The 13,234-nt window shown below is 35.5% G+C and overlaps 1 protein-coding gene across 1 annotated transcript in view; it reads right to left on the bottom strand.

The window, feature by feature from the left end:
- LOC144453531 (ryanodine receptor 2-like) overlaps positions 1 to 13,234 on the bottom strand; it is a 127,762-nt gene that overhangs the window by 48,745 nt on the left and 65,783 nt on the right. The window contains exons 46-66 of the mRNA XM_078144844.1: positions 12,921 to 13,103; positions 12,074 to 12,220; positions 11,819 to 11,856; positions 9,838 to 9,915; positions 9,433 to 9,590; positions 9,196 to 9,294; positions 8,227 to 8,488; positions 7,630 to 7,754; positions 7,148 to 7,296; positions 6,603 to 6,816; positions 6,177 to 6,309; positions 5,352 to 5,591; positions 4,582 to 4,801; positions 3,964 to 4,217; positions 3,304 to 3,476; positions 2,896 to 3,116; positions 2,243 to 2,333; positions 1,928 to 2,068; positions 1,496 to 1,659; positions 1,003 to 1,081; positions 532 to 621 (exon numbers count right to left, since the gene is read on the bottom strand). Coding sequence (XP_078000970.1) covers positions 532 to 621; positions 1,003 to 1,081; positions 1,496 to 1,659; positions 1,928 to 2,068; positions 2,243 to 2,333; positions 2,896 to 3,116; positions 3,304 to 3,476; positions 3,964 to 4,217; positions 4,582 to 4,801; positions 5,352 to 5,591; positions 6,177 to 6,309; positions 6,603 to 6,816; positions 7,148 to 7,296; positions 7,630 to 7,754; positions 8,227 to 8,488; positions 9,196 to 9,294; positions 9,433 to 9,590; positions 9,838 to 9,915; positions 11,819 to 11,856; positions 12,074 to 12,220; positions 12,921 to 13,103 — 3,259 coding nt within the window. The remainder of the gene's footprint in view (positions 1 to 531; positions 622 to 1,002; positions 1,082 to 1,495; positions 1,660 to 1,927; positions 2,069 to 2,242; positions 2,334 to 2,895; positions 3,117 to 3,303; positions 3,477 to 3,963; positions 4,218 to 4,581; positions 4,802 to 5,351; positions 5,592 to 6,176; positions 6,310 to 6,602; positions 6,817 to 7,147; positions 7,297 to 7,629; positions 7,755 to 8,226; positions 8,489 to 9,195; positions 9,295 to 9,432; positions 9,591 to 9,837; positions 9,916 to 11,818; positions 11,857 to 12,073; positions 12,221 to 12,920; positions 13,104 to 13,234) is intronic.

Genomic DNA, 13,234 nt, shown 5'->3' with positions numbered 1-13,234 from the left:
CCATAATACCTTCAGTAACAAACATACTCCTAATAAAACATTTACTTTTAAAATTTTCATGATTAAATTTCCTTAATACTTGTGACAAAAGTCACAGGACTTATATTTTAAGAGTATTGTGTACAAAATATACATAGTATGGAGGGAAAACAAAGGTTACATGTCAGTAATATTTGGAAATGTGTGAGTTACTGAAGGTATTACATCATATCAACAAGACAAGACATTACAGATTGGATGGGTAAGCAACACAGTAAGCAACAACTGGTTTACTTTGAAGTCTTAATACTGTACTTGTCCAAGTGACAGCTCTTCCCATTCTCATCTCTGTTTTGGATTTAACAATATACAGCATAGATATGCTGCAGGAAATTGGAGTTACAGTAGAGATACACCCCTTTTTTGGTTTATCTAAATCTAGTATATTGAGGAAAAGGGCTCTCAGGTTACACAATTGGGAAAGGGGTGTCCCCAGGAATAGTACAGTAATTCAAACCTGCTACTGCATATATGCATAAAAAGGAACCTTACCTTTGGTATGAGCACACGATATGGCTTGAGAATAGGACTGACTTTGGCATTCAGATTCTCTACCTCCCCATGAGCCCAGCCCTCTTCAAACTAGAATATGACAAAAATACATCATGTAACTGTCATTAACTACACATACAGCACACACACAGTTCATATAACTGTCACTAACTAAGCATACACACCACACATAGAACATATAACTGTTACTTATACACACACCCATGCACGCACCCACACACACACACACACACCCACGCCCACACCCACCCACCCACGCACGCGTGCGCACACACACACACACACACACACACACACACACACACACACACACACACACACACACACACACACACTACAGAATATTTCAAGTGTCTGTGATTAATCACATGTCAGGTGGAATAACCAATTCAAATAACTGAAAGAATCTAACTACATTGGAAAAATTTAGAGAATAATTTCTAAACTTACTCTATCATGACACCATGTATCATGTAGGTGTTCAGCAAATCTCTCTCCAAATGCTATCATGTCTTCACTCAGCATTACCCTGTGAGAGAGAAAACAAAAAAATACAGTTATAATATAAATTCTTGGTACTGTACCTATCGTCATGCTGATTTGAGGAAATGGTTAAATCATGGGAAACTGACAAGGAGACTTTAAACTGTTACAGCTCGGTTGGTTCATTTGGATATATAAGTGAAGTAGTCTCTGCTGTGAATGGACTAACCAGTGATAAATCATGTGTGATGGATTACAAGTTGTAATAGGTGATTATCATAGAGCACTAGGTGAATATGGCATATCTAGTGTTATAAGCTACTCTGCAAGCTGATATGTTCATGGCTATTTGGTTCTACGATGCACATTTGCATAACTAAGTCACAAAATGAATGAATTTAGTGTTGATATGGGTAACAGCTATAGATCTGCCAACTTACAAGTGAATGTGTTCACTTACCCAGCTGTGTCTATGGGCTGTGGTAGGTAGATTCCATCACTATCGTATCTTGATTCTCTCTGGAAATTATCCTCATGGAAAGCTAACGCATAGTCAGGTGATAATGCAGACCCAATAGCACCAAGACACGGTAAAGCTTTGTTGAATAAATCTGAGTCATAATCCTGAAATACAAACAATCATACAACTTTAAGCTTTCAGTCAGCTGACAAAGTTATATCAGTGAAAACTGAAAACGTTGTCATGGTGATGAACTAGCTGATAAACCATAACCCTAACATTTCCATGGTACATATTCTTGATCTCCAGCTCACATTTTGCAATGGTTGTCACACAGTATAAACTATAAGTTTCTAATAAGATTTCCTTTGTATGAACTGCAATTTCATAAAACCCAGCAGTCATATACAGCCATAAGTAATGCAAACTTACCCTGTCGGCCAAGGCATCAAAGAGCCCAGTAAATAACATCATTGTTAGACGTTTTTCATCTTCATTAGCAGCTCCGTATGTTCCCCATCCTCCATAGCTACCATAGTAACTCTTACATCTCTCATAATGTAAGGTTAGCACCTGAGGACACAAAGATGTTCAAACGTTGTGTGACACACAAAAAAAGTTTACACATAACAAGGTTACTGTATCTCAATGTGATTCACTGTGAATATCAACAATGAATGCTAAGTTGTACAGTCTGTCATGTTCTCTCCATGAAATTGAGTAAACTGAATCAATTTGAGTTCTTACCTTGAGAGACACTTCAGTATGTTCAGCTAACTGTGGTACATCTAATATCATTTTTTTCAATAATTTCTGCATGATTGTTGGACGCAACCTCCTGTGGTGACAAATCAAAGATAAAGAAATAAATACAAAAATCTTCAGTGAAAATTCAAAAAAAAGTTCTAACAAAATATACCATACATCTGACTATACACTGCCTCAATATGCATCACACTTTTATAACATAGCAAATATGTGATACATATAGCTTGATAACTTATATATATAACAGGTCAAATATGCAAGCAGTACAAAGTGTTTTAGCATTGAGCTTTTGATTTGTCTTGTGGTCAGTTGTTAAACTATGGAATTTGTCATTCTGATGAGGATTGTAGACCACAGTAGATGGAAAGCTCAATACTAAAAGTTTTTATTTACTTGCGTGTTATATTAATCTGTGTATGTTATATGAAGTACCAAGCTGATGAATATTTTTGATCGATAGATTAGTATTTTGGTAATACCAGTATCAACATCATGAATTATAACATATTAGCCTGTCTGCAGTTGCTTAGCCATATTATATTCTAAAGGAGAACGAAAATGAAAACTTTCAATTTCAAAAATGATCAAACTTTGTGAAATTTTACAAGTCATGAGGGTTAGTATTGACTTACGTGATAAGAGCCGACTGGAATTCAGCTACTACTTCTCTCTGTCTGTGAGTCAGTGATCTACACTGAGACATCCTGTACACTGTATGCAGTGTAGCATCCAACAAGGCACCATGATCATCGGCATTTTCGAACATATCAGCATTTCTGGTTAGTAGTGGTAGCACTGAGTTGCACAGGTAACGATTCAATGCCAAGGCCATGTCATGATCATGGGTGTTAGGCTGAAATGATATGATGAATCCACATTTACATCCAGGCTTTTTTTACATTACGTCGTTTGATTGTCATATCGCATTCATGGTCTTGTTCTCAACATAATTTCTCAGTCTTTCCATGAAATATTTATTAGCTCTAAAAATATCACGTATATCTACAAATGCAATGATGATAAATAAAATGCTGACTTACTGTGTCCATTGACGTTGCTGCTCTAAGGTCTGGTAAAAACGCTACTTCTAGTAGTGCATAAAACATACTCTTATTACTGATACCGTAAACTCTATCTAAGAATAGCACCATAGCTTCTTTATGACTTGGTGTTAAACCCTTCAAGTCAGCTCCTAGTGGTTTGCCAACACCATCTGGTAAAATATATAGACAAAGAATGATTACAGACAACAGTATTGAAACCTACACATTTTGATTTTAAATGAGTATGGTGCAAAGTTAATCACTTTACATTGTATCTCTACAACTATACTACACTGCACTGCACTGCACTGCATCGCACTGCACCAGACTACACTACACTACACTACACTACACTACACTACACTACACCACACCACACCACACCACACCACACCACACCACACCACACCACACTACACTACACCACACCACACCACACCACACCACACTACACCACACCACACCACACCACACTACACCACACCACACTATTGCATATAAACAGTACAAATAATAAATTAGCTGTATGAATACAAACAATATTCTCCTCCAAATGGTAAGTGAAATAGTCCATATCAGTAAAACTTTATGGCCAACATAGAATGACAACACAAGGGTATATGTGGACACTAACAGACTTAGAGACTTTTCACTAACCGTCTTTCTTTTCATACACTTTGGTTGGTGATGGCAGCAGGAACTTCAAACTGAGTACTCCTTTCAGATCAGTCAGAGGAACTAAACTTCTCAGGATTGCTCTTATACGATATGGTTCTGTCTTTCCTTGATTCAGTGCTTGTTGGTCTGGAGCACAACGACCCAGAAGGTCAATCAAAGCAGCGTAGAATGTTAGTACGGCACAACCAATGTCTACATCATCTTCATCTTCTTCTTCTTTCAGTTCTGATGGACTGATAAGGAAAGAATACACAGTCATATCAACATTCCAATTAGCAAACATATTGTCAGCTGTTCATATCTTTAAACAGAACTTTTTCTGTAAACTAAACACTCCTGTTACCTTCATGACATCTTTTCAAGATCATTTCAAATGTTACATTTGTGAACCAAAACACCAAAAGACACACACACATAGAATATCTCTGTTGATAAAAATTCAATAACTCAATATCACATATCAAAAGTATTGGACTTGAAAACATTAGAGGGGAAAACTAAAGAATCAATTTTGGTGATCCATGAAAACTAAATTTAAATAATTAAAACCAGGGGCCAATTAACAAATAAGTAAGTGAATTATCGTGTTAGACTTACTGTGGAGAGATGGCACCACCTTCCCCATCACCTTCTTCACGTATCACCATCATAGGTCCTGAACCCATCCCCATGTCTTCTTCTATTTCACATGTCTTAATAGCATCCTCCATGGCAGATAAAAGACCTTTACCTTCTCCTCGTAGAGCAGGCCCCAGACATTCAGGGTGACGGATCAATAACCTAACAACTAAGTTGGCGTTCTCATTCACTGTTTCATCTGTATGTAGCAGGGTGATAACAAACAAGATATTTCAATTCTTCTGTATGTGAATGCAAGGTATATAAGTGCTATGTTTTAGCTTTAATGGCCTGATGAAAATCAATGCCAAAACACATTTACCAGCTGTAAACGCAAAGTGCTAGAGGCAGACAACTACCTTAACTTTTCATTCTTCTCTCTACTGAATTCTGAATTTAGTCAGATGTTGATAGAGTCTACCAGTCAAACCATTCAAAATCTTGACTTCAAAGTGACATCTTTGGTTACCTCTCTACATTTTTGAAAACATTAATTTATAGCAGTCTTTATCATAAAATAGGCAATCAGTTAAACTTTCAAATTAATGACATTATTTATACTATATAAAGTTATTGCGATTGACAAGAGTGCCACAATACATCCATGGGCCATAAAACTGCACAAACTATACCACTGGTACTTGATTAGAAGTTCACCTACACTGTCTATTTTGGGAATGTGCATTGCATTATAAACTACCTTAGAAACAACAAACAACAAGAGTTTGGTTGAATATCAGCTACCTTACCATTAACCCAAACTGCTTGTTTCAGGAAGTCGATATATCTCTCTCCATCTACGGGATCCCAACCTACGTCAATTTTACCAAGTGACATCATTCTGGTGTTACTCTGTATTCCACATGTTGATAAGTAAGATATGACCTTCTCTAAGTGATCTTCTCTCAATGCCAGGGCTAACTCGTTGTTATCCATCAATGAAGCAGCAGCTACATCCAGAGGACAGGAACCTCTCAATGATGGATATGCTGTCAATGATAAAAATAGTAACAGTTAAAGGCTTATGATTACAATTTGGGTACTATGCAAAATAAACATCTGATGGGATGGAGCTATAGAAAAAGTCAGGAACAAAATAATGATCTCATGACATCTTTCACTTGCTATAGATCTATTGATAAGATAACACTAATGTGAGAAACTGAGATTGACACTGGCCATCAACTGACACTGGCCATCATCTGATAAGATAACACTAATGTGAGAACATGAGATTGACACTGGCCATCAACTGATAAGATAACACTAATGTGAGAAACTGAGATTGACATTCTGGTTATTAAACTTATCATTCTCTTGCCATAATTACAATAAACATTTTGATCATATTTTCTTTCAAGTCAGCTTTTTCTCACTTACAGATTGAGTTGTAATCTATAATGGTAAATAACACAGCACAATTACAGGGCAATTTTTTTTTTTATCTTTTGTTACAGATGTCGATATGATATACAAATCTGGAAATCGTACAAACGGCTCCTAAGAACAATATGAGAAGTAAAGAAAACAACTCAGAAATATTGCTGGTGTGTATCTAACATAAATACACTTACAGAGTCCCATGTAACTATGCTCTAGCAGATAACCAAGATGTTCAAACATAGCCTTCTGGTTGTGTCGACTTGTCCTCCCAAAGTAACACAGGAATCTACAAGAGCTAGCTACCAGTTGATGTGAGAAAGTTTCCTGTGGGAACAAAAAACACACAGAGTATAATTTAGGATGGAAGAATCTCATCAGTTTACAAAAGTGTCTCTGTTCAAGTGTTCTTTAATGTTCAGTACCAAAGTCAAATTCTTTATTTATGCTGTAAATAAATAACTTTAGTTATAAACCATAATTAATTATAATGTTGTGTCAAACATATAAACATGAATAAATTCAGGACAAAATTTGAATCTTGACATTATACATTTTAAGTTTGGTGGAACACATTTCTTTTAATAAGAAGGTGAGAAGAGAAAAGAGTATTCTTTTACCTTGACAGGATGGGAACCAACAGCTGATGGTGCAGCAAGACTAGCAGAGCTCTTATTACCACTAATATCTACACCAGCAGTTGGAGGCTGAATGGCACTTTGTTTTTTACTTTTACCAAGTACATTAACCATGACATTCATCACTGTTTCATGGACATTTAATGCTCTAATTAAATCTGGATGTTGGTAGAAGGCTTTGTTGTCTGTCAACTCACTGAAATGAAATGGAATTATTCGATATACGTTATACTCTTCTTCAGAATCATGTAGCTCCCTTGTCTTTCCCGGTATTTTTAATTTTTAAAATGAAATAAAATAATTACTCTTTGACAACTAATACACAAATGAGAAACAAATACAAGACTGCATTCTGAATTATCTTACAATCCACTATTCATTTCTAAAATGACTTTAGTTTCAGTGAAGACTAAGTCAGGTAGTTCTTCATTTAACTTTGTGCAAGCTTTAGTCACACTTAACAAACACATAACATTAATTTCATAATCTTAATACCAACCATGGATGGTAAATAGAAGATAACTTACGATAAATGTTTCATCAGAGCTGCTTCTTCACTGGTTCCCATCTGTACTGTCAAAAGTGATCTAATTTGTCCTAGTGATGCTACAAATCTCACGATATCATTCCGACCATTGGCACTCACAACATAGGTCTTGGTTAAAGCACGACACAGCTACAAATAAAAATCAAATCAAATCAAATGTTATCAGAAATTTATATTTTACACATGACGGACTTCAACATTGCAAAAACAAAATGTTTGCAATCTTTATCATAATATTGTAAAAACCATGCCAATGAATTCCGGGTACATTTGGAATTAATCTCAGATGCTGAAAAAAATGTTAATGAGTTTTTAAGTGGTAGACCCACGTTTGTAGACCACATTTTGTTTGTTACCCCTATTGAGAGGACACACAGAATTTTTGTGTCTGTTTGCATACATAATTATTATTATATTTTATAAAACCAGACATCGAATTATAATTAATGTTTATCAACTCACCTCTCCCACACCATCATACTGCCTATGCAATAAACTAAACATTTCACGCACCAATACAGGGTCTTCAATGTACTTTTCTTCAGCCCACTTGACCATGGTGGCAGCAATGAGTGATGATAAGGAATCTATAGAGTGGAAGAAAATAATTATTTAGTTTAATTCTGTTTCAAAAACCTCACTCATCTCATTATCATTGGTGTCAATATGGCTGTATTAAATCAATCATCAATTATTCTGCCTGCCTACACTGGTAGTGTTAATCAATCTTCTAACAAACATACAGCTAAATACACACAGTCTCATGTAATGCCTTGTGTTGCTGTTTGAACCACACACCAGTACAATTCTGTCTGTCACATCTAGTTTTCTTATAATTTTATAATTGTAATAATTGTGTTCAAATCAAATTATAATCTATGCTAAGTATATGCAGCTGTAAATTGGTCACTATAGAGGCAAATGTCACATACGTTATTATTTTTATAATGCATCAGTTGAACCACTGACAAAATTATACTAACTTTGCCATCTCTAATGCATGCTATACCACACTGTGTGTGACAAAATGTCAACCACAAAAGTACTGCAAAGGCTTACCTCCTGAAAATTTCTCTGTGAAATGATTTCCACCATTTTCTCTCTTGCCATTTTCACCCTCTCCACCGTTCTTCCTGCGAATCTTGTCAAGTAACCATCCAAGCCATGATTTTTCTTCCTCCTCCCCATTTTCTTCTTTGACATGTACTCCACAATGAATGATAAGTTCATCATGGAATTTTTGGAGTACTTCTCTAAGATCTTCACGACATGGACACTCTTTGTCATCTTCAAGTGATTTAAATGATAGTAACATTCTCATCTGTTGTACAATAGGAAAGGATAGAATTCAATTTATGGGAGAAACTTTGGAAATTGCACATTGAAACAACTGACATATGGGTTTGGGGTTTGCATGCATGCACATACGCATATGTATGTGTGTGTGTGTGTGTGTGTGTGTGTGTGTGTGTGTGTGTGTGTGTGTGTGTGTGTGTATATAAAAAGTCTCAACATGAACATTTCTGGAGTGTATAGTTCAGAGTGTTTTGGATTGGAATTCTCATAAACAATAAGTTTATATGACAAATACTGCAATACAATACTTACTATTATTGATACTTTGTTTGTTACTGAGACTGAGTGGTACTGTCTGAAATCTGACAGTTCTCATGGCATAAACCATGTTTTCACTGTGTAACATGAGAATGAACTGATATATATTGTATCCTCAACATAATTACATATTCAGTAAGTAATTATACTAAGTATGGCATTAACATATATATTACAAATTCCATTTTAAGTTCATTGTTTGAAATCAAATAAAAGGGCAAGTCCAAGTCCGGTTAAAACTTCTGTTTTATTTGAACCTGACATTTCAACTGTGCACAGGCAGTCTTTTTCAAGGCTTGAAAAACAGGAAAGCAGGTAAACTCAAAGTTCACTGCTTGTTCCTGGGGTGTTAAGTAATTATACTAAGTATAGCAATTTACATATTTGTTACAAATTCCATATTAAGTTCATCACCTGTTCCTGGGGTGTTGATCTGAATTCCTTGGTTTTCTTTGCAATCAATGCTGGCGCTAAATTACTAGCTTTGACCTCCATCAGTCTTCTCAGTTGATCCTGAAAATACAAAGGATAGTTGTGTAATTCAATACTTGCATTTACTAATTTGATATTTTAAGTTTGACAGGTGATGTGTTCATAATATAACTGGATAATATAACGAAGTAACCCTGTTAAGATTTAACAATTACTTACAGCTTGACTTTCTCCAACAAAGTCATCAGAGAAGTTGATGATTGATTCTACACGATGTCTGAGTTGTTGATCACATAGATGTTGTAATAAATGACACATTTGTAGTTTTGTTGCTTCATCCAAGTACATCTGAAGTAGACCAATATTGCTACTAACACCTACAGATTATATCAACAAACATGTATTTACAGTTTATCAGCTAACAAGTATAAACATTTCTTTTTGATAATTTTCCTTCACACATACAATTACATTCAGCATTTCATTTCATGGAGACTGAAACAGTTTGTCAATGAAATGCAAACTCTATTTGTAAATTCTCTTGTAATAATGATTTGACAGCAGACTGACTGGTTATAGAAGAAACAGCGATCCTAATATACAGTAAAAATAGTGTTTAAATACCTTTGATGTAACTGTCATCAAATGTTGTTGGGTCAATTAAAATCAGCAATTTCTTCAAGTCTTCATCATCAAAAATACCTGTTGATTTACATAGTAACACATCAATTATTTCAACAAAAGGAAAACACGAATACACTCATCAGATATACTAACAGAAATGTGTTGAGTGCTATATAGTCACAAAGTGTTTACCTTGTGTATGTCAGTCTATCAGTGATTACAGCAGACATGTTTCACCTGAATATTACAGTTATGGTATATGATTTTACAACTTGTATTGTTGTATTCCAGCTATATATCTAAACCACATAATAATAAATAATAATGTTGGGTTCTTATATAGCGCTTTCCCACTTCGTGCTCAAAGCACTTTACAATTATTACCCCTGGCTCAGATCAGAACGTACGGCACAACGGCCCTTTAGTCTTCCTCAACTCCCCAGGGAGCATACAATCCATTGCAGCCATTTAAGCGCATAGGATTAAAGCCTTCACATTGCAACCTACATCCTACCAGGTCCCCAATTATACAGCCGGGTTGACTGAGGCACAGTCGTGGTTAAAATCTTGCCCAAGGACTTTAGCCACTCAGAAACAAACATTAGGCAGCGACGGGGCTCGAACCTGCAACCTGTAAAGTTATATGTGTATGTCCCCTCCCCCCATAGTATTGTATTGTATAACAGTTATATGTTTATGCCCCTGTATAGTATAACAGTTATACATTTATGCCCCCTGTATAGTATAACAGTTATATGTTCATGCCCCCTGTATTGTATAACAGTTATATGTTTATGCCCCCTGTATAGTATAACAGTTATATGTTCATGCCCCCTGTATTGTATAACAGTTATATGTTCATGCCCCCTGTATTGTATAACAGTTATATGTTCATGCCCCTTTGTATTGTATAACAGTTATATGTTTATGCCCCCTGTACTGTCATATAACAGTTATATGTTCATGCCCCCTGTATTGTATAACAGTTATATGTTCATGCCCCCTGTATTGTATAAGTTATATGTTCATGCCCCCTGTATTGTATAACAGTTATATGTTCATGCCCCCTGTATTGTATAAGTTATATGTTCATGCCCCCTGTATTGTATAACAGTTATATGTTCATGCCCCCTGTATTGTATAACAGTTATATGTTTATGCCCCCTGTATAGTATAACAGTTATATGTTCATGCCCCCTGTATTGTATAACAGTTATATGTTCATGCCCCTTTGTATTGTATAACAGTTATATGTTTATGCCCCCTGTACTGTCATATAACAGTTATATGTTCATGCCCCCTGTATTGTATAACAGTTATATGTTCATGCCCCCTGTATTGTATAACAGTTATATGTTCATGCCCCCTGTATTGTATAACAGTTATATGTTCATGCCCCCTGTATTGTATAACAGTTATATGTTCATGCCCCCTGTATTGTATAACAGTTATATGTTTATGCCCCCTGTATAGTATAACAGTTATATGTTCATGCCCCATGTATTGTATAACAGTTATATGTTCATGCCCCCTGTATTGTATAACAGTTATATGTTCATGCCCCCTGTATTGTATAACAGTTATATGTTCATGCCCCCTGTATTGTATAACAGTTATATGTTCATGCCCCCTGTATAGTATAACAGTTATATGTTCATGCCCCCTGTATTGTATAACAGTTATATGTTTATGCCCCCTGTACTGTCATATAACAGTTATATGTTTATGCCCCCTGTACTGTTGTATAACAGTTACATGTATATGCTGCCCTGTGCTGTTGTTAGTATTAAAGTTATACTGTTTATGCCCCCTGTAGTGTTGTATCATATGTTTATGCCCCTACACTTTTACATCAGTTATGTTATTATAGTATAGCTGCCAATTGTGAATTATACTATGATTAACCTTTTCTATTTAGACTTAGACTAGCAATGATCCTTAGTGCTGTGACCCTATGGCAAATTACATTACAGTTACTTACCCATCACCAAAAGCCTGTCACACAATTTTAAAAGTGGCCTGAAAATTACAGAAAAACAAGGATTCAACATGTTACAGAGAGATTGCTTGCTTGAAAAAGCTCAATAACTTAAGTGAAAAATCTTTAATTATGGCGATTAAAATTGAAACCATTAATGATGATATGCTTAAAGTTATATTTAGCAAGTGCACAACTTGAGAGATAAAGATTGGTGCAGAAGAAAGAAAGAGAGAGTGTATTTTATAATATACTTACACAAACAGCATCTCATAGCTCCCACCAATAGGATCTCTTCCTGCAGCCTTACCCTGACTCACAGCTAAACTCAGTGAATCAATCACGTGACTTTTCAACATATTCAGTCCAAACCTTGGCATTCCAATTTCACTTGGATGACCAGAACTGGAAATTAAATGTAAAGTCTGATTCAGGATGTTTTAATCTCTATACTAATAGTACTACTGGTACTACAATTTGAATAATGAAACCAACTTTGTCTTACATGTAATGTTATCATTTTATCAAATCACTATCATACTGCAAAAATAAACCTAAGTCTGGTAACTAACCTGATATCTATTGAAATAAAACATAGCATTGGAGAGAAACAACGTCTGTGATTAAAATAACATATTCAAGAGAGTGTTTGGAGAACATTTACTGCATAACTAAATCTTCATAAACTACAGGACAAATAGTCTAGCTGCTAGCTTGGGTTATTCTGCTTTAATACTGTAAAGGTGACCAAAGGTTGGTACTGAGGGTGGAAGCCAAGACATAGCTACTCAATCCCTGTGAGCTTTACTCAGCAACCCCCAAAGGTCTTACTACAAGACTACAGGATGAATTAAATTACACAAGTTTAGGTGAAATTATATGTTTTTGACCATGTTGCATAACAATTTCATGATGAAGAGAAGTTCTTGTTCTCAAAATTTAGACAACTGTCCTTGGCAGAATATTTCCAACTGAAATAGTTATACATAACCACAACAATTAGCCAATGGTGGAGATTAAGAGTGGCAACTTTAAAAATTCTTTACATTCATATAATATTTAGAAATGTAGCAAAGTATAGTGATGTGACCTCATATATACTTACTGTATTATATGGTGAGCTGTAGCTGAGTAGTCTAGTTCTGGTCGGATGGATGAAGTCTGTGTATGACTGAGGGCTCTCTTCAATGAAAAGCTTGGTGATGGTGGTTCTTCAGTTTCCATGTATTCTGGAGTTTTAGGTTTCTCACCTCCAAGGGGAATAATGAACTCACCCTGTGTCATTGCTCTGTGAGCAGGAAAATTTCACAAAACTTTCAGTATTCTGTTCATTCAAGGTAGGCTGGTAAATTTGTGCATAAGTAGTATAACAGGCCAAAATATAGGTACAACTGATATCAGACAAATGGGAAAAGTAAT

This window comes from Glandiceps talaboti, chromosome 2 (assembly GCF_964340395.1).
Source record: "Glandiceps talaboti chromosome 2, keGlaTala1.1, whole genome shotgun sequence".
NCBI lineage: Eukaryota > Metazoa > Hemichordata > Enteropneusta > Spengelidae > Glandiceps > Glandiceps talaboti.
The sequence above is the reverse complement of the archived record's forward strand: the minus strand, read 5'-3'. Positions and strand labels throughout refer to the sequence as shown.